General features: G+C 39.1%; 2 protein-coding genes across 4 annotated transcripts in view; both read right to left on the bottom strand.

Moving 5' to 3' along the window:
- Positions 1–600: 600 nt before the first annotated feature.
- Positions 601–21559, bottom strand: part of LOC127875954 (uncharacterized) — a 44084-nt gene continuing 23125 nt past the window's right edge. For all 3 annotated transcript variants that reach the window (XM_052420723.1, XM_052420722.1, XM_052420724.1), the window contains 8 exons: positions 19385–19558; positions 17182–17283; positions 9072–9176; positions 8266–8368; positions 7160–7257; positions 3264–3341; positions 2626–2703; positions 601–2370 (listed from right to left, as the gene is read on the bottom strand). In XM_052420723.1, the coding sequence (XP_052276683.1) occupies positions 1714–2370; positions 2626–2703; positions 3264–3341; positions 7160–7257; positions 8266–8368; positions 9072–9176; positions 17182–17283; positions 19385–19558 (1395 nt within the window). In that variant the 3' untranslated portion in view covers positions 601–1713. The remainder of the gene's footprint in view (positions 2371–2625; positions 2704–3263; positions 3342–7159; positions 7258–8265; positions 8369–9071; positions 9177–17181; positions 17284–19384; positions 19559–21559) is intronic.
- On the bottom strand, positions 10628–17055 carry LOC127875951 (collagen alpha-2(I) chain-like). Its single transcript, XM_052420720.1, has 2 exons — positions 16163–17055; positions 10628–16017 (listed from the first exon to the last, which is right to left on the bottom strand). The coding sequence occupies exon 2, from the start codon at positions 13093–13095 to the stop codon at positions 10639–10641; it is 2457 nt and encodes an 818-aa protein (XP_052276680.1). The 5' UTR covers positions 13096–16017; positions 16163–17055; the 3' UTR covers positions 10628–10638.

Raw genomic sequence — 21559 nt, 5'->3', positions numbered from 1 at the left:
GTCGAAAACCCATCGTGCTTGCACATATTAACCGACGTTTTCCTTTACGGCACCAAAAATAATGCAGGATACTCAGAAGGTGGCCTTGCATGCATCACACGACTTCTAAGATTGCGCGCGCGCTGTTTAAGGATACATAGCGACGAAAGCGATGCAGCTGTAATAAAGACATAGGCACTTCACATTACATTTTAGTTAAAACAATATATAACATGCTATAATTATAAGTGTACGTTTTGAAAGAATTAAGAACGGGTCTAGGAATACGCGAGTGGACTTAAGACAAGCAATTTTGAGGCCAAAAGTATGTACATGTATACAGTATGGTCACGAGAATCAGATGTTAAGATGACGTATGAACACGAGCGCTTATTTTGGAGTTGTGAATTTAGGCCCATTATGCATAAAAAGACGCAATCGCACAGTAAGGCGAAGCAAAAAATTTTTTATAGAAGATACGGCAACAATAATGTAAACAGTACCGATTTCTCAGTAAAAGAGTTCCAGAATGAATAGTGTTGAATGTCTTGTAAAATGTATTGATGTTTGCACATACATACATTGTGAGCTAGTTAGTTGATAAATATACCAATACAGACAAATCTTTGTGTACACTTTATTTATAAACAAATCATTAACGTAATACAGTTTACACATAATACCAACAATTTATATCATGAACAAATATACCGGATACTGTTGTACCTATTCAGAGTTCAAATGTCACCTCAACATAAATGGACATGTTCATAGTTTGGTAAAATGACGAGTTTCTGAATAAATTGTTATTGATGAAACAAAGAAGGTAAACATTATGCTTAATCAAGCCAAAAAACACTCCTATGATAAAATGTTAAAAAATACTGTTTCATTGATGTTTAATCAGAACAGAATTAGACATCGGTTAAAAGCGTTTCTAATACTTTATCTTATTAACTTTGATAGAAAATTGAGTACTAACATAGTTATAATTCCCTAACAAAAACTAAAGCATGCGCGGGGCAGTGATATTGCAGTAGCTTTTGCTTCCAGAAGTCCAGGGTCAAATCCCCTGGATGGCATTATAATTTTATCTATAATCACCTGACGCAATCTGTGCGTTCAGTTCATATGCTATTAGAATATGCAATGTAACATTTTCTGAAAATCGAGAGAAAGCGAAAATAAATAAACAACTACTTTCATTTAAATGGTATTTTTTGTGTCGTCTTTGCATGTTGGTTTCGTTCATATTTGTATTTAAACAATTCCGATGAAAATAACAATTATTATTTTTCTATGTTTCAAGCAAGTCTTGTTTCCGAGATCATCTACGTGATACAGCTGTGCAAGCTTCTCCGATATTTTACTGACCTACAAAATCATTGTTTTGACAGATGGTATTTTAAGCTACTTATTGGATTATTAAATACAACAAAAATATTTTAAAAGTTTGTCATGTAAAAAAATACGACAATGAATAAATTGATGTCACAATTTTAGCTACACAGATTTTCCTTTTGCCGTTTTCATGTTATTTTGACCCGACTTATGAAGTGAACATACCGGTACTCAAAAATGCCAAATTTTCGTACCACTGTATGCCCCCGACTTATGAGCAGGTACACTTATGACTGCATTTTTAGACGTTCTTTTTTAATCCTTACAAACATTATGAGATACATAAAATATCTCCCCTGTAATTGTCAAATGACAAGAAACCATCAACACTCATTAGAATTTTTTGTAGCTCTGATTTCTGGCCCTTGGAATTTGTGTGGTTCGGTCATAGTCATAGTAAGCTATGGCAGCATGCAACTCCGCCATCCTGAAGGCATCTCCACCGCCGTCTCTACGACCCCGGTATTCCTGGTACCGGAAGTCATCGCTAGGATAGTAGTAATCACTCTCATCCCCAAAGTAACTGTGCCCACTCAACGACCCTCGCCCAAACGGTCTCTTAGGACCCGACTGATCAAACCCTTGGTAATTTTGTTGCACTATTTTTGGATTACCATGATTACCACTCTGGCCCTTTTGCGGCTGTGGCCCATTTTTACCAGGCCCTTTAGTGATTTTTTTCTTCTCTTGCTTCTCTACCTTTGGAAGAGGAGGAGGTAATTTCAATTCCACTTTTGGAACAAATGCTTTACTGTTTCCAGTTTTCTTCTTAAAGAAGTTATTCTTTTGAGGCTTGATAAGGCCACTGTCCAGTTGATGCAGGAACGTTGTGAAGTCAGAGTAACTAGCTGGCTTCTTGGCCGTCAAAGCGTGGGGTACTACGACACCGTCAAACACCTCTGGCAGCATGTAGGGCTTCATCCACAGCACCTCTTGAGTCTCCCCGGTAAGGTACGGCGTGTCGCGCTTGTAGAACAGCAAGCCGTCGATCTGAGAACAGAAACAGCTTCCAACATCAGTCTAAAACAGGCACAGGCTTACCAGGAACAACGCTTTAACAGGGTTTTTGCATAAGTATATACGTTAAACATAGAATACAACAAAAGCGGAGTGTTTATTCCCTTATGAACCTGTGCATAGTGCACACACTTATCTGGAACAACACTTAACGTACATGGATAACACCCACTTTATCCCAGAGCCAGGCACAAGTCCTCTGTGAAATCCGATTCAGAGAAACCTTACCTCAAAAGTTGTCTGCCAGATAGCTTTCCCCAAACCATCCAGTGTGCAGTCAAAGTGGTACAACATGGCAAACTTGAACTGAAAACAGCAAGAAACAAAATCAGATAGAAAACAAGCTACTGTAGAGTATGTTATAACAAAAGCATACACATCAACAGATGAACTTCTGATGCTTGAGAGAACAAGAACTGCTGGAGGACAGACCACTTGACCAACAAACAGACAAAAGGCTAAAACTGGATGCAGTCAAAGTTCCTGCAATAACAATCATCTGCACATTCACCTGTGCTGGAGTGTTTGAGAAGTTGGACATATAAAATTTTCGATTTATATATTCTACACCTGAAAAAAACATGATTAATGGCCATAATTCTGCCAAAAGTCCGTCATCTTCACATTTAGGTTATTTGAATATGAAAGTTTAAATTTCACTGCCAAACTTCATTTTAATGATCATGTATAAAATTTATATATGCAGCTTTCTACTCTACTTTCTAAAGGCATTCACATAGGCTAAAACAACGTATCCCTAAATTTGTGATCGAATCTTATTGTTATTTTGTGTACACACTTCTGTTCAAATTATTATCATAAGTATCATAACCTAGCCAAGATTGCATAATGTAAAACACACTTACCATGTTTAGCTCTGTAACAAACTTTAATTCTGGCAACTTCATGAACTGCTGTCTAACCCATTTCATCCTTTCATCATACTGAAATGGATCAAGAGTTAATCACTACCAGTATTTCAATTGTCATAGAACCAGGAGCTAACACTGATGCACAAGAAAAAACACACCGTACAATACCATAAAGTAAACAAGAGGGCCTGTGACACAAAGGAACTCTACTATTCTGAGAACGTGGAGTTCAGAAGAATACAAGTACTTTATAAAACATAACTATTTAGTTTCAAGGCAAAATATTACAGCAAACTATGAAACAATCGACATGACAATAAAACAAGGTGTTCAAGGTTTAAGTAATAACTTTAATTTAAATGTGAAATCACAAGGTATGTCTTATCTACACTACATACATGCCAATTTTTAGCGCAATATCTGGATCCAAACTTAAGGTGTTGAGTGGAAACTGTTTTTCTCTTTAAGTAAAATAACATTGACCTGTACCCAACCTTTGCAAAATAAACTCCAATTCTAGGCCTGCATTACAGAAACCAACATAAAACATTTTGGTCTACACTTTCCATCCAAACTCTAGGAATCCAACACCTTAACCTATTTTTAGAAACAGTGACTTGACCTTTAACCGACACGCCCCAAATACAACCCAAAGCAAGCAAGCTCATGCAAGCTTGCTATTTATCACATGCCATACCCTGTTTCCCTTGTAATATGACCATTAAGAATATTTTTATTTTACACATGTGTAATATACTTTTAAAGCCTTGTCATTGACTAAGTTTTCGTTCTTTTGACCAATCGCATTTTTTTATTTTGCTGAAATGACTTTGCAACGTCAAAAGACGTCACGAAATGTAAACAACATTCCGGATTTATCATTATGTTTGCGTAAATATTTATGTAATTTGCTCATTTAAAAGCATGTGATAAAAAAGATCTGACACTCGTTGTCATTTCATACCATATTTTATTAAACTCGTCTAGGAAATTCGTTAGTAAGCTTGCCAAAGGCTCGCTTACAAACAAAATTCCTGAACTCGTTTAATTAATATGGTATGATATGACAACTTGTTCTAGATCCTATATATCTTAAGTTTCATCACGATTGGTCAGTGTAAACTAAAGTGATTGACAGGAAACCAACTGATTGCTGTAGTTTTATTTACAGCATCTGTGACTGACTGGCCCCAATAGCAATCCCATATAAGGTTTTCATGTTAGCTTCCTACACACACAATTTTGATGCAATATCTCCACCCAAACTTTAGTTATTAAGCAGAAACTGTTTTTCTATTTTTAACAACAGTGACCTTGACCTTGGTCTGCCACAACCCAAATACAATCTTAAGCAAGGTCTCCTGGGCAATCGTAATAGAAAACTAAGCGTTGTGTAGGTTCGTACCTTTATCTGACTTTTTAAAAAGTAATGACAATAACAAGTATATAAATATGACGTCAAATAAAACGTGAACGATTAAGGCGACACTGTGTGTGCGACGACGCACAAAAATCCTAACATTCTCCCGCCGACAAAATAATACATCATGACAATAAATGCAACACTGTCATGTTCAAAGAAAGATATAAATCAATGTTCATGCACTCAAATAGTTAGAATATTCGTTTGTAAAGTCTATCATGTTTATTATCACTGTTTCTAAGTTCCCATCACATTAAGTTCCATTGAATATAGTTTAACTATATAGTGTCAACAGTCCATTTGCGGTTTTCACGCGAGCTGCATGTGAGAGTCCATCATTTCCAGTTATTTCTTTTTTTTTACATGAAATGATATTGTCATTGATTGAGCTTTTGTCCTTCTGGCGTCTACGTGTTTTGCTTGGTGTTAGAATGATGTCATTGCGTGCACTCTTTGGAACGACGCATGCACTGAGCGCTTCTGATGTCGTCTGATCTTCTGAATAGTTGGTTTCCGGCCATTTCCGATTGGATGGCGATTTTGAATCCGAAATCGTGGACGGAAATAGAGATTCTGGAAGATGCTCTGATGTCAAATTGCCTGTCTGCTCCCTGCAGTCGTGACTTCTGCGTCTTTTTCAAACTGGTGTTGATTTCGATGATTTTCCCAGGCACTCTTTGATGTCAAATAGTGCCTTCTGGTTGCTCCGCAGTCGCGGCCAACTCTCCGCTAGTGGGCTCTGTCGGCTCCAGTAATCGGACAGCTTTTAGAGCTCTCGTTGGGAGTGGTCAGAGAGCGTCCCAGGAGTCTGTGGAGTGTTATTCGAACTCACAACAGGTTCATTGGGAGCGCCGTCCGAACTCGCCCACGGTTTGGGAATGTTGTCCAAACTAACCCTGTGGTCTTGGGGAGTGTCACCGGAACTCGAATAGGGGCCATTGTTAGTGCGGCTTAAACTCACCGTGGGATCATTGGAAGTGTCAGCCAAAAACTTGCTTGGTTTCCAAGGAACACCGCTTAATCTCACAGACCGGCTCGACGCCTTAAGTATGGTGCCAGGTTCACTCTCTTCATCTTGTCGCAAAGTTTTGCATGACTCGACCGTTTCAATGTTGCTTTGACTTTCTCTGGTAGACTTTTCAGGCTTGCCGGAACCGCCCGTAGCCTCTGAAAATGTTTGAGGCGTCGAACCATCGTCTTGCTCCTTATTCCTTCCCCTAGCCCTGCTGTGAGCGGCTCCAGATCGATTTGAACTTTCACTGGGTGATGGTGTGTTAGGCGTGTTCATGTTACCGGTTGGTGGGTGCTTAACGTCAATTACTTGCTGTACCATCTCGCGCGGTTCCTGTACTGCTGGGGCTTGTATGTGCGGTTCCTGTACAGCTGGGGCTTGTATGTGAGGTATCGATGACTTGTAAGTGATTCCAGCTTCATGTTCAAGGCTAGTGGGTGGTGCGCTCCAACCGTGTTTAGCGTTTGCTGCGTGCTTCTTATATCTGTGCAACTTTAATTTCAGATGAAAACTGTATGCAGCTGTTTCTCTGAGCTCCGTAGCAATCTTTTCCGCGGTGTTTGTAATCTTCTCGTCAGCAGATTTCAACAATGCAAGAACGTCATTGATCATTTCAATGCACAGCTCAAATTCATCATATGAGTTATTTTCCTTCGCCGTTTCTAGTTGCACGAATACATCTTCAAGCGAAGCCCTATGTCCGTCTCTTGCTGCAAATAACTTCTGTAGGTTCATTTGTGTGTTTATGGCACCAAAATTGTGCGCTAAGAATGAATAATCACGGCACCAAAATGTGTGCTTAGAATGAATGATCACGGCACCAAAATGTGTGCTTAGAATGAATGATCACGGCACCAAAATGTGCGCTTAGAATTAATGTCACGGCACCAAAATGTGCGCTTAGAATTAATGTCACGGCACCAAAATGTGCGCTTAGAATTAATTGTCATGGCACCAAAATGTGCGATCGTAATTGAAAACTATGCGTTGTGTAGGTTTGTACCTATATCTGACTTTTCAAAAAGTAACGTACAATAACAAGTATATAAATATGATATCAAATAAAACGATTGCGGCGACGCCGTGTGTACGCGCCAAAATCCTAACACAATCTCAAGCAAGGTCTCCTTGTTAACTTGCTGCAACCCAAGTTTCATCAAGATTGGTCAATTTAAACTTAAGTTATCAACCAGAAACAACCTTGGTAACCTGCCGACCATACTCTTATCTTATAACCAGGATTTAAAACTGTGTTGAAATCTTTTTAAGAACCCCAGTTAAGTATTTAGCATTGTGTTCCCATGTTGAGGTTTACTATGGACATCCTAGGTTTCTGAAGTGTTTCTGAACCTTTGTAAAGATTATTATTGTGCTTACTTTAACCCAAAGAGGGAGTTTACGTATCTCAGTACCAAAGGCAAAATAATCGTCAGATTTACTGTTGTATGAACTTACTGGAATTTGTGTCAGATCATAATCTCCCCACCTAATGGCATCCAATATAAAGTAGGTCTTCTTATCTTCAACGTACACACAGTCCAATAGTGTGACAACTGAAAAAAATAATCTATTACATACATATAATAAGTTTAAACATTTCATCATCATCATAATCAACAACATCATCATAAGTATTGCTTATATGGTTCTATTACTAGTAATCTTCATTAAGCAGCTACTATAAACTTGTGTTAAGGTTCCACTTAAACCAAAATTGCCAGCTAAACAAATACATTCCATTGCAGCCTTATTTTCAACATACCAGAACAATTTTTGAACTCAATGGAGATATCGTTAGAACAAACATTCTTAGCAAGTTTCATAAAGATTGGGCAAAAGTGTGTTTTCAAGCCACTTAACTAGGTTCCAATATAGCAATATAAGGTTAACTTCCCACACACTTTTCAACAGACTTGAACCATTTTCAACTTGGCCCTGATTTCATTTGAATAGATCTCAGCAATTTTCATGAAGATTGAACTAAAAATATAGTGAATTATAGAGTGTTAACAAGGTTTCACCATAACAATATAAGGAAAACTTTCCTGTCCCCTAATTGCATTTTTGTATACAGACTTCAGCCATTTTCAAACTCGACCATGATATGATTATAACAAAAGTTCTAGTTTTATGCAGATTTGACTAACATTTCTTTATCTTGACGCAGTGACCTAGTTTTTTTACCTCACAAAACCCTATTTTAAACTTGGCCATGACATTATTAGAACAAACTAACTTTAAATAGATTTGCTTTAGAAATGATGAGCAATAGACATGATAAATATTTGGGCCTCATTCTTAGAAAACTGAGCTTGATGCATGTGCATTAAAAGTTGTACCAGATACGGCTGTGCAGTATGCACAGGCTAATTGGGAAGACACTTTCCACTTTAACTGGATTTTCGCTAAGAAGATTTTTCCTTCAAACAAAAATACCATAGAGCAGAAAGTGTCGTCGCTGATAAGCCTGTGCAGACTGGGACAGCACTTAACCTACATGCATAAAGCCCAATATTTCCAGAACAAGACTCATTGTGTATGCTCATACACAGCTGGCCTACCCGTGGGTCCATATCCGTACTCGGTACCGTTACCGCCTGGCAGCACCGAGAGGAAGTAGCCTGGAAGCTTGTGGCCCATCTTGTTGAACCACTTGGTCTCCCCCTGAAATGATAGGGCAATAATTAGTTCATTTAGGTTATTGTGCAATATAAGTGAATTGTGGTTTTTCTTTTGACTTGCATGTTGTTTGTCAATGCATGGTCTGACTAATGTCGTACAAGCAATTTTCCTGTTTGTTTACAATTTACTGGAAAAATAGTTTTAGTGATTCAAATGCTCTCCATTATGTTGTATTCCAGATTATTATTTTTTACAATTGAACCACACTCTGAGAAAACAGAGCTTAAAGCATTTGCCTAAAGGGTAATCTCAGATTAGGCGGTGCAGTTATCCTGTGATAATCTTGGAGGACACTTTCCATATGAGGTTTTTTCCTTTCCATACAATTTATACACCTAGTGGCTTGAAAACATACCAAGAGTTGAGTGTGTAACAATTCGATTTAATAAGGAAATGTTAACCATTTCCCACTACGAAGAAAAGTGAAAATGGCTATATGCAACCAGCATAAAACCAGAACAGCCTGTGAGCAAATGGCAGTAAGTTCAGGTTTTATGCTGATAGCTGCTCATCAGTATCTGAAACTCAAGGCTCAAAAACTTGAATTTAGTAAGAAAGGTATTACTGGTAAATTAAATTAGATTTTCTAATGGACTACAAACTTGTCAAAGTGCGTATGTGAGAAGTGAAGGGTTAATTAAGCTTCCAGCATTGTTCTTTTGTTGGTACCGGCATTGTTACTCACATCTATGGCCATGACGAGACATCGCTGGCCAACAGGACACGTCAGTAACACCCAGTCCGTGTCAAACCTTGGCGGGATTTCACGAAACCAGCTTGACTGCATCAGCTATTGAGAAGAATCAGCAAAAAAGCAACTGTAAAATAGATTCACTTAATGTGCATATTTTTTCAATAATAATGGAAGTAAATAGTAATTTTAGATACAATTGGAAGTTACATTAATAAGAGACCAGATATACATGTATTGGTCTAATTTTATATTTGAACAAGGCTATTGTCAAGCAATATGGTCCCCTACCGGCTCCACCATTGTCAGAAATTCAACCATTTTCAGATTTATTTATTTTTTTGGTTGCCATAGCAACCACAATTTTTGACGTAGGAACAAAATGAAAATGACGTGCATATTGTCCATATTGCCATCTATCCATGTTGCAAGTTTCATGAAAAAATATTAAGAACTTTAAAAGTTATCGCAGAATCCAGAAAACCACCATTTTCAGCATTATTTCTAGTCTATTTGTTGCCATAGCAACCAGAATTTTTGATGTAGGAACAAAATGAAATGACGTGCATAATGTCCATATTGCCATCTATCCATGTTTCAAGTTTCATGAAAAAAATATTAAGAACTTAAAGTTATCGCAGGATCCAGAAAAGTGTGACAGACAGACTCACAGACAGACAGACAGACAGACAGACAGACGCACAGAGCGCAAACCATAAGTCCCCTCCGGTGAAATCGGTAGGGGACAAAAACAACAACATTAGAGTTCTGCTCTGGGAAAACATTGCATAATGCTTGTGCGTAGTGTCATCCGAGATGAGTCCACACAGGATATTCAAGGATGAAACTTTCAGTCTATTTCACTAAGACCTCCATTAAAGCAAAAATACCATACAGCAGAAAGTGAAGTCCCCGATTTCCCTGTGCAGACTGCACAGGCTAATCCTGGATATTTTACGCACATGCAATAAGCCCTGTTTTCCCATAACGAGAGTAATTTTATTCAGAGTTACTAGGTTTGTAATACATGTCTCCTTTTTAAACCTCTGGTGAAATAAGGTTGCCCATAAACCTCACATTGTTTTTAACCTGTTTACCGAGATCAATGATTTTATGCCAGTTTTTTGTTTACTAATATAGTGAAACTATAGTGGTGTTAAATGTACTTCTATTAAAGATTCAGTTTACATTTGACCTCTTAGAAACAAACTTGCGCAGTTTAAAAAGTAATCAGTAGTCCGGTCCATGTGAACACCCCTACCAAGAAACGCATGTTCAAATTACCATTTATCTTTACTTCAGAAATATTTTAAAATTAAATCAATTGTCAATTAGTCACTATAGTATTAAGGTAAAAGAAATACGTTTCCAAGATCTTGGACATCTGGTAAATAACCGTTGCACATGAACCTCTATATATTTATTTTTTTTACAAAATTTCATGATTATGTCTTTATGTACTTTTGGTGTTATTGCAGTATTTTGTGTTTTTATTTTAATAAAAGACACCTCACATTTTACCGCATGATAAATTAAGCCAATGCATGATCTTGTCATCACTTTAATCAGTAAACAAAGCTTCATGATCATAAAAGCCTCCTTCAGGGCAAACTGGGCTAAATACATGTGTGCTAAGTGTCATCCCAGAGCCTCCTTCAGGGCAAACTGGGCTAAATACATGTGTGCTAAGTGTCATCCCAGAGCCTCCTTCAGGACCAACTGGGTTAAATACATGTGTGCTAAGTGTCATCCCAGAGCCTCCTTCAGGACCAACTGGGTTAAATACATGTGTGCTAAGTGTCATCCCAGAGCCTCCTTCAGGGCAAACGGAGCTAAATACATGTGCGTTGAGTGTCATCCCAGAGCCTCCTTCAGGGCAAACTGAGCTAAATACATGTGCGTTAAGTGTCATCCCAGAGCCTCCTTCAGGACCAACTGGGTTAAATACATGTGTGCTAAGTGTCATCCCAGAGCCTCCTTCAGGGCAAACTGGGCTAAATACATGTGTGCTAAGTGTCATCCCAGAGCCTCCTTCAGGACCAACTGGGTTAAATTCATGTGCGTTAAGTGTCATCCCAGAGCCTCCTTCAGGGCAAACGGAGCTAAATACATGTGCGTTGAGTGTCATCCCAGAGCCTCCTTCAGGGCAAACGGAGCTAAATACATGTGCGTTGAGTGTCATCCCAGAGCCTCCTTCAGGGCAAACTGAGCTAAATACATGTGTGCTAAGTGTCATCCCAGAGCCTCCTTCAGGGCAAACTGAGCTAAATACATGTGTGCTAAGTGTCATCCCAGAGCCTCCTTCAGGGCAAACTGAGCTAAATACATGTGTGCTAAGTGTCATCCCAGAGCCTCCTTCAGGACCAACTGGGTTAAATTCATGTGCGTTAAGTGTCATCCCAGAGCCTCCTTCAGGACCAACTGGGTTAAATACATGTGTGTTAAGTGTCATCCCAGAGCCTCCTTCAGGACCAACTGGGTTAAATACATGTGTGTTAAGTGTCATCCCAGAGCCTCCTTCAGGACCAACTGGGTTAAATACATGTGTGTTAAGTGTCATCCCAGAGCCTCCTTCAGGACCAACTGGGTTAAATACATGTGTGTTAAGTGTCATCCCAGAGCCTCCTTCAGGACCAACTGGGTTAAATACATGTGTGTTAAGTGTCATCCCAGAGCCTCCTTCAGGACCAACTGGGTTAAATACATGTGTGTTAAGTGTCATCCCAGAGCCTCCTTCAGGGCAAACTGAGCTAAATACATGTGTGCTAAGTGTCATCCCAGAGCCTCCTTCAGGACCAACTGGGTTAAATTCATGTGCGTTTAGTGTCATCCCAGAGCCTCCTTCAGGGCAAACTGAGCTAAATACATGTGCGTTGAGTGTCATCCCAGAGCCTCCTTCAGGGCAAACTGAGCTAAATACATGTGTGTTAAGTGTCATCCCAGAGCCTCCTTCAGGACCAACTGGGTTAAATTCATGTGCGTTTAGTGTCATCCCAGAGCCTCCTTCAGGGCAAACGGAGCTAAATACATGTGCGTTGAGTGTCATCCCAGAGCCTCCTTCAGGGCAAACTGAGCTAAATACATGTGTGTTAAGTGTCATCCCAGAGCCTCCTTCAGGACCAACTGGGTTAAATTCATGTGCGTTTAGTGTCATCCCAGAGCCTCCTTCAGGGCAAACTGAGCTAAATACATGTGTGCTAAGTGTCATCCCAGAGCCTCCTTCAGGACCAACTGGGTTAAATTCATGTGCGTTAACTGTCATCCCAGAGCCTCCTTCAGGGCAAACTGGGCTAAATACATGTGTGCTAAGTGTCATCCCAGAGCCTCCTTCAGGACCAACTGGGTTAAATTCATGTGCGTTAAGTGTCATCCCAGAGCCTCCTTCAGGGCAAACTGAGCTAAATACATGTGTGCTAAGTGTCATCCCAGAGCCTCCTTCAGGGCAAACTGGGTTAAATTCATGTGTGTTAAGTGTCATCCCAGAGCCTCCTTCAGGACCAACTGGGCTAAATACATGTGTGTTAAGTGTCATCCCAGAGCCTCCTTCAGGGCAAACTGAGCTAAATACATGTGTGTTAAGTGTCATCCCAGAGCCTCCTTCAGGGCAAACTGGGTTAAATTCATGTGCGTTTAGTGTCATCCCAGAGCCTCCTTCAGGGCAAACTGAGCTAAATACATGTGTGTTAAGTGTCATCCCAGAGCCTCCTTCAGGGCAAACTGGGTTAAATTCATGTGCGTTAAGTGTCATCCCAGAGCCTCCTTCAGGGCAAACTGAGCTAAATACATGTGCGTTGAGTGTCATCCCAGAGCCTCCTTCAGGGCAAACTGAGCTAAATACATGTGTGTTGAGTGTCATCCCAGAGCCTCCTTCAGGGCAAACTGAGCTAAATTCATGTGTGCTAAGTGTCATCCCAGAGCCTCCTTCAGGGCAAACTGAGCTAAATACATGTGCGTTGAGTGTCATCCCAGAGCCTCCTTCAGGGCAAACTGGGCTAAATACATGTGCGTTAAGTGTCATCCCAGATAACTAAGAAGAGACTTCCTTGAAACAAAAAATACCATAAAAGCGGAAACTGTCGTTCCTGGCTAACTTGTGTGGACTGCACAGGCTTATCTGGGACAACACTTTATGCACATAAACGGGGCTCATATCTTATGTTTCTCTGGAGTTAATTCAGTTTTTGTTGAAGGTCAGACAGAGGGATGCATGGACAGAGGATGACAGACACAGGTAAGTCAAATCTGTTGTTCAATTTGTATACCCAGTTTCATCATAATATTTTGTGTCCTTTTTGAGAACTTACAAACTTATTTTTTGTTTCTTTAATAATAGTGACCCGACATTTGACCTCTAGTGAAAAACAAAAGGTTGCATAATCCTTTAGTATATAAAGTTTGTCCAAGTATCTCCAGTTGTTTTTTTAGAAATCACAAGATGCAGTTTTGTCTTGTGAGTTGGTGATTTCAGTTTTTCTTAGGGGACAGACAAATGGATGAACAAAGGAAGGAAATGATGGACAGAAAAAGGCAAACCTATACCCAAATGTGTTTACCAAGTAGCAATATCACATCTTATGAACTTTTTTAATTACAATTGTAAGAATAATGCACATATTTCCCTTTGTAAGTACACCAAGTTACATAAAAGAAATACAAGAACTTTTTGAGATATCTCAGAATAAAGTTGTACACAATATCAGATAGGACAGACAAAAAGAAAACAAGATGTGTTTGTGAAACACAATGTCCCCCTATATGGTGTTTGACCTTGTAGGATGACCTTGACCTTGACCCTTCACCACTCAAAATGTGCAGCTCCATGAGATACACATGCATTTCAAATATAAAATTGCTAGCTTCAATATTGCAGAGGTGACATTACATGAGCAATTTTGACCCAAATATTTGACCTTGAAGCATGACCTTGACCTTGACCTTTCACCACTCAAAATGTGCAGCTCCATAAGAAACACATGCATGCCAAATATCAAGTTGCTATCTTCAATATTGCAAAAGTATTCATAAAATTAGCGATTTGAGCCACATACATTTGACCTCTGACCTTGAAGGATGACCTTGACCTTTCACCACTCAAATTGTGCAGCTCCATGAGATACACATGCATGCCAAATATCAAGTTGCTATCTTCAATATTGCAAAAGAACTCGTAGAATGAGCGATTTCGGCCACATATCTTTGACATCTGACCTTGAAGGATGACCTTGACCTTTCACCACTCAAATTGTGCAGCTCCATGAGATACACATGCATGCCAAATATCAAGTTGCTATCTTGAATATTGAAATACTGCAAAAGTGTACATTAAATGAGCGATTTTGACCCATATATTTGACCTTGAAGGATGACCTTGACCTTTCACCACTCAAAATGAATGTGCAGCTCCATGAGATACATATGCATGCCAAATATCAAGTTCCTATCTTCAATATTGCAAAAGTTATTGCAAATGTTAAAGTTGGCGCAAACCAACCAACAGACCAACCAACCAACAGACAGGGCAAAAACAATATGTCCCCCACTACTATAGTGGGGGACATAAAAATCTGCCATGACACCAGTAAAGGACAAATGGACAATTAATTGAATGGCACATTTTGTTAGCCTTGCTATGCATGCATGTAGTGTCTTCCCAGATTTGCCTGTGAAGTCCGTACAGGCTAATCAGGGAAATCCTTACCACCTTTGTTGCATTTTTCTTTTAAAGAAAGTCATTGCTTGAAAAGCTGTACTACACTTTACGCACATGCATAAAACCCGGTTTTCCCAGAGCGAGGCTCCATTACAGAAAAAGTTATTATTTTAAATGTTATCATTAACTATGGGTTAATGCTACAAAACCTCATATTAACTGAAGGTCATCAACTTCTTTAGAGATTCTAAATATAGAGTTGTGACGTCACTGATTTTATCTGCTTGTAAATTTAATTGCAAACATTATTGCTAAAATAATGTTGGAATCAAGATAAGTTTCATATACTACTTTTTTATCAGACAATAAAGATCTCAAGTCTGATGTGAGACTTTTCAACAAGAGCCTATACCTTTGTAGTTCACTTCATACCAATCTGAATTCCAAAAATTTGCTTATTTATAAATGAAGTTGTTAAATAAAAAAAAAATTGTTAGTACTGATATAATAGAAGAGAAAGGCAATGAAATAGCTGTCAAAAAACACAAACACTGACAAAAGTTTTTTTTCATTTTTATTAAAAATTATACAAAGAAAACATCTAACAAGTTTTTCAACATATCAAACTGTCAGTGTTTGTGTTGTTTTTGAAGCAGAAATAAAACTGACAACTTAGACATACATTACATTTGTTTGTACCTGTACCTGCACTTAGCATAGAGACCTTGCAAGTTACTTTTAAACAAGGGCTGTTTGTAAAACATGCATGCCCCCCATATGGGCTGTCCGTTGTAGTGGCAGCCATTGTGTGAATACGTTTTTTGTCACTGTGACCTTGACCTTTGACCTAGTGACCTGAAAATCAATAGGGGTCATCTGCAAGTCACGATCAATGTACCTATGAAGTGTCATGATCCTAGGCAAAAGCGTTCTTGAGTTATCATCCGAAAATCATTTTACTATTTCGGGTCACCGTGACCTTGACCTTTGACCATGTGACCTCAAAATCAATTGGGGTCATCTGCGAGTCATGATCAATCTACCTATCAAGTTTCATTATCCTAGGCATATGCGTTCTTGAGTTATCATCCCAAAACCATTTTACTATTTCGGGTCACTGTGACCTTGACCTTTGACCTAGTGACCTCAAAATCAATAGGGGTCATCTGCGAGTCATGATCAATCTACCTATGAAGTTTCATGATCCTAGGCGTATGCGTTCTTGAGTTATCATCCGGAAACCATTTTACTATTTCGGGTCACCGTGACCTTGACCTTTGACCTAGTGACCTCAAAATCAATAAGGGTCATCTGTGAGTCATGATCAATCTACCCATGAAGTTTCATGATCCTAGGCGTATGCGTTCTTGAGTTATCATCCGGAAACCATTTTATTATTTCGGGTCACCGTGACCTTGACCTTTGACCTAGTGACCTCAAAATCAAAAGGGGTCATCTGCAAGTCATGATCAATGTACCTATGAAGTTTCATGATCCTAGCCCCAAGCGTTCTTTAGTAATCATCCGGAAACCACCTGGTGGATGGACCGACCGACGGACCGACCAACCGACAGACCGACCGACCGACATGTGCAAAGCAATATACCCCCTCTTCTTCGAAGGGGGGCATAACAATGTCCTTAATGGTATATTGAACAAGTAGCTTTCTGTTTAGTATATTACTGACACTGGTCGCTGAACATACACAAACACTATTTTAATAAATTTAAGCAAAATAAACATATGAATAAGGCATTATTTTATGCAATATCATTCATTTCCATTGTAAAGTGTTGAAAATCAGTGTTCATAAAAGAACAAAACTGCATCAACAAAATTCTATTACAAACAGCATATATTGCGAAAAAGCAGTTGAGAAATAAGTTGGCGCTAAAATACTTGTCCCCTACTCATAGAAATAATTGGCTGACTGAAATAAAATAAACCTGTATTTTAGCCATGCACTGGGAAAACTGGGCTTTGTGCATATGCATACATTTTTGTCCCAGATAAGTCTTTGCAGTCTGCTCTGCTTTAATAAAGTATTTTGTTAAAAGGATGACTTTTGTAAACAAATTCTAGTCTATGCCAAAAGTGTCCTCCCTGATATGTCTGCGTGGACTGCATAAACTAATCAAGGACGATACTTTAAGTAAATGCGTAATGCCTTTTTTTTCCAAAGCGTGGTAATTTATTTTTTGAAGGAAACAAAACATTCATCCCTTCAAAAAAAGAACACTTTGGTTCAACAAATTCCCTAACAAGCAGATCAGCCTCCAACAAGTAGCTCCAAAGTCAGTCCCTCATTGCCCCTCCTGCCCCTTCTCCTCATGTGGGGTCAGGGCTGCCCGTGGTCTGTTCCATGCCTTCCACATCCCCTTGGAGGACATCACCATCAACTCCAGCACTCTCAGAGCTACGCCCCAAGCCTTCCCCACTGTCGATGCCACTTACATCCATTTTGAACTGACTGGATCTGTTTGGGCCACGCCTGGACTTCTTCTGGGTCTGCTTCTTCTCCTGTTCTCTCTCCTGCCTCTCTCGGGTCTCCTTCACCTGCAGCACGTAACAGATGGAAAATAAGCCTTGTTTTGGGAAAACTGACTTTAATGCATACGCATAGCAAAATTATTGCTAAAATGGTGTTCGGTGTTTTCATTATTAACCGCTTGGCGATCCATATCATCGGTTGAAAATCTCGAAAAATCGGTTGTTTTTTATCTGATAGTGAAATAAATTTAGTGGTGTCACACTGCACCGTTTCTATGAAACATCATTTATGATTCGTCGGTCTATAACGAAAGAGCCAATCAGAAGCTTTGTAACAGAAACCGATGTAAATTCAGCATGGAGCCTGATCGTGGAAAGAAAAGGAAAATGAAGCTTTTAGGTTTCGGATTTAGAGCTAAATCTGGTTAGAAAGAAAATGACACAGTTTTTTCTTCTTGTTTATATTGTTATTTATTGTTCAATAACTATCTGTTATATTTGTTTTGGTTCTCGTTATCTTTTTCGCGCTGTTTAGATCGGCTTCGTTCACGATTGTTGTGACTTTTCTTAGTGCCGCTTGTTGTTATGGTTTTATCACTGAAAAGAGGGAAAGTTTTCCACATTATCAGAATTGAACTTTCGAATTGTATTCAACTTTTTATGGTTTTCCACAATCACCCTTGTTTGACGTTTTTTTTGTTATTTCTTTGTTGTGTCTTTTTTCCATATAGATCTAGTTTTAAATTAAGTAAGGATTGAAAGCTTCTTACATTATTACTACGATTTGCCATTGTAATGGAGCAGAGGACAATTTTCATTTCATAAATTTAATACATAGTGAACAAGAGATGTGTTTGTCAGAAACACAATGCCCCCTATTGCGCCGCTTTGAAGCCATAAATTTGACCTTTGACCTTGAAGGATGACCTTGATCTTTCACCATTCAAAATGTGTAGCTCCATGAGATACACATGCATGCCAAATATCAAGTTGCTATGTGTATTGCAAAACTTTACTGTAAGGTTAAAGTATTGGGACAGAATGTCAGAGTGACAGAATGACAGAATGACAGACAGACAGACAGGCCAAAAACAATATACCCCCGATCTATCGATCCGGGGGCATAAAAATCTAAATTGTCTGTAATTGGACCTGCCATATTAATTACTACAATCTAAATATTAGTTTGATTTGTTCATGCTAATTATTTCCATTTTTGTCAATCATGAATTTCAGCCAGGGCACTGATATTTATTAGCCAAAGTGGTATATTCATTTTTTTTTTCGGGGGACTTCCTGAACCCCCTACCAGTTCGTTGCCCTGGACCCACAGGGGGTCCGCCAAGGCCCCCTGGACCCCCGGCCTTATCTGTTGCTTTATTCAAACAAGAAACCGTCGAAGACGGGTGATGCTCCCCAAAGTTTTTTTTTGTCACAATATTGCACTATATATTCAGATAAAAGGAAACGTCTTGAGGGGCATAACTTTGGACAAAATAATACGATGGATGGTTTAGCAACTTAAAAATTTCAAAGGGCCATAACTCTCTAAATAAATCATCTAACCAGAACCCACAAATAACATGCGCATCTCCTCAAGGTAATTAAGCTTCCCATAAAGCTTCATTGAATTCCAGTCAGTAGTTGGGGAGAAATTGCCCTATATGTACAGTTAATGGAAAATTTCAAAGGACCATAACTCTGTGAAAAATCATCCGACCAGAACCGGCTGATAATATGCACATCTCCTCTTGGTAGTGAAGCTTCCCATAAAGTTTAATTGAATTCCGGTCATTAATTGCTGAGAAATAGCACGGACAAAAATTGTGCATGGACAGACGGACACACGCACGGACAGACAAAGCGGCAACTATATGCTCCCCCCAAAAAATTTGGGGGAGCATAAAAATCTGTTGTTCCAAGTAATAATGAAAACACTGGGTGTTGGATCAAGATAAGTTTTGTATGAGCCTTGATCTGGGAAATTGTTTTCCCAGAGTGATGTTCATAAATTTACAGTAAACAGTTTTCTTTATGTTGACCTGAGAAAGCCTGGTTTTAAATCCAGTAGCAAATGGTTTCTTACTTTCGTTTGCAACAGAATATGTTCGTTTTTGATTCTGCTTTCACTTCTTAAAAACATCAGATGTATAATTTATTTACATACCTGTGTGAGATGTTGCTCATAGGTCGTGTAGTTGGCCGGCTTCTCTGTCGTCATGGAGTCGGGTACTGGTATCCCCAACATCTCGGGCACCATGTAGGGCTTCAACCAGATCACCAGGGGTGACCGGCCGAATGTGTAGTGGGCCTGTCTGTGGTAGAACAGGCAGCCATCAAACTGAAAATATTCATGCAAACTCCTGTGTGAAAAGAGTCATTTCAGATTAGCCTGTGTACTCCGCAAAGGCTTATCAGGGATCAAACTTTGCCTTTTATGAAATATTTTGGTAAAGAATGTCTCTTCTTTCCGAAAATCCAGTTTAGGCAGCAAGTGTCGTCCCTGATAAGCATGTGCAAATGCAGACAAGGCCCAATATTACACAGTAAAGTGGCAGGGCTTTGTTTTCCAATAGTAAGAAAGATTTTCCAAATCATGCAGTTTTCACCTGGTCCCTGATTTACACCAGGATTTTTGCCCTCTGCTTTGCAAATCTGTCACCCAAATTCAAAAACAAAATTTAATCATCCTATAAAATGAGGGCTTTGTGCTCCAGTCCATGAGATGAAAGATTGCCTCATTAGGCCTGTCTGTGGGTACAGGTAAAGCCTTGTTCTAGGAAAACTGGGCTTAATGCATGCATGTAGTCACCCCAGAATAGCCTGTGCAGTCTGCCTTAACTGGATTTTGGTCAAGCAGATACCTCTTATGCCTGTGTGAACTGCACATGCTAATCTGGGGATGACACTTTACGCACATGCACTAAGCAAATTCTTTGCCAAAACGAGGGTCTGGTATATCAAGCAGTCATCACATTAGTAACCTTAGTTGACCTTTGACCTTGAAGGATGACCTTGATCTCTTACCACTCAAAATGTGCAGCTCCATGAGATACACGTGCATGCCAAATATCAAGTTGCTATCTTTTTTTTTTTTCTTTTTTTTTTTATTCAATATCATACATATAATGTAAACATGTATATGATCATACAACAAAGTGATTGTACAAAGCAATAAAGTTCAGACATGTTATACAAGATATGCTAATATATTTATATTTTTATTGAGAGAAAAGAAAAGAGCAACAGAGGGATAGTTATGAAAAATGATGAGTTGTATAAAGTCGGAAGAAAGCATACTGGACTTGTGTGTCAAGTTGCTATCTTCAATGTTGCAAAAGTTATGGGCAATGTTAAAGTTTACAGACAGACAGACAGACAGACAGACAGACAGACAGACAGACAGACAGACAGACAGACAGACAGACAGACAGACAGACAGACAGACAGACAGACAGACAGACAGACAGACAGACAGACAGACAGACAGACAGACAGACAGACAGACAGACAGACAGACAGACAGACAGACAGACAGACATACAGACAGACAGACAGACAGACAGACAGACAGACAGACAGACAGACAGACAGACAGACTGATGGACAGTTCAACTGCTGTATGCCACCCTACCAGGGGCATAAAAAGTACACTTTCATTCTATATGGTGGAAGTGATTTGCAATGTTGTGTCCTTTCTGCCATTTATAGCATATAATTATTCCTGGGACATTAATCTACTTTGCTTTCTTGGGTTGACCTATCCACAAATTTAAGATCCCAGCTAATAATTATGTCCAATGTTTAACTTTGAGACTAAATTACGGTAGGCATGAAAGCCATCAATATTCTAAGTATTCCATGCACATATCCTGCTTGAGTTTCCCAATTCAGAAACAGCCAGATACTACACAAAGGCGGTTAAAATACACTGAGTACTTAGCTGATACTTGAAGTTTCTTGTTAAATGCTAATGCAGTAAAACCACGCTAAAAGAGAAATTCCAGACATATTGCTTTACTTAAAATGATTAATTATTTACGATGCTTAGCATTTGAAGCTTTATTGACAACTAAGCAAAATTATTAGCTTTGATTTATTAGAACCAATAAAAGTGTCACCTTCTCAATTACATGCCAATAAATTTGTCATCAGTATGGCCATGATTGTAATTTCATGAAACTTATTGGAAGTTGACAATGTCGCTTCAACACTCTTAAACTGTCATTAAGTCCCACTAATCCGCTGATCTTAACAATAGCCTAGTTAATTGGCATAAAATAAACAGGGCACATTGCCTGCAAGTGACCCACGCGCAGGACTGCGAGTATTAAAAACAAAT

Source organism: Dreissena polymorpha, chromosome 4 (assembly GCF_020536995.1).
Source record: "Dreissena polymorpha isolate Duluth1 chromosome 4, UMN_Dpol_1.0, whole genome shotgun sequence".
NCBI classification, from domain to species: domain Eukaryota; kingdom Metazoa; phylum Mollusca; class Bivalvia; order Myida; family Dreissenidae; genus Dreissena; species Dreissena polymorpha.
Note: the sequence above shows the minus strand (reverse complement) of the source record. Positions and strands in the feature narration are given on the sequence as shown.

Bases quoted from the DNA above. Each gene is read 5' to 3' on its own strand.
- LOC127875951 (XM_052420720.1), bottom strand. From the start codon at position 13,095: ATGACACTTAACGCACATGTATTTAGCCCAGTTTGCCCTGAAGGAGGC.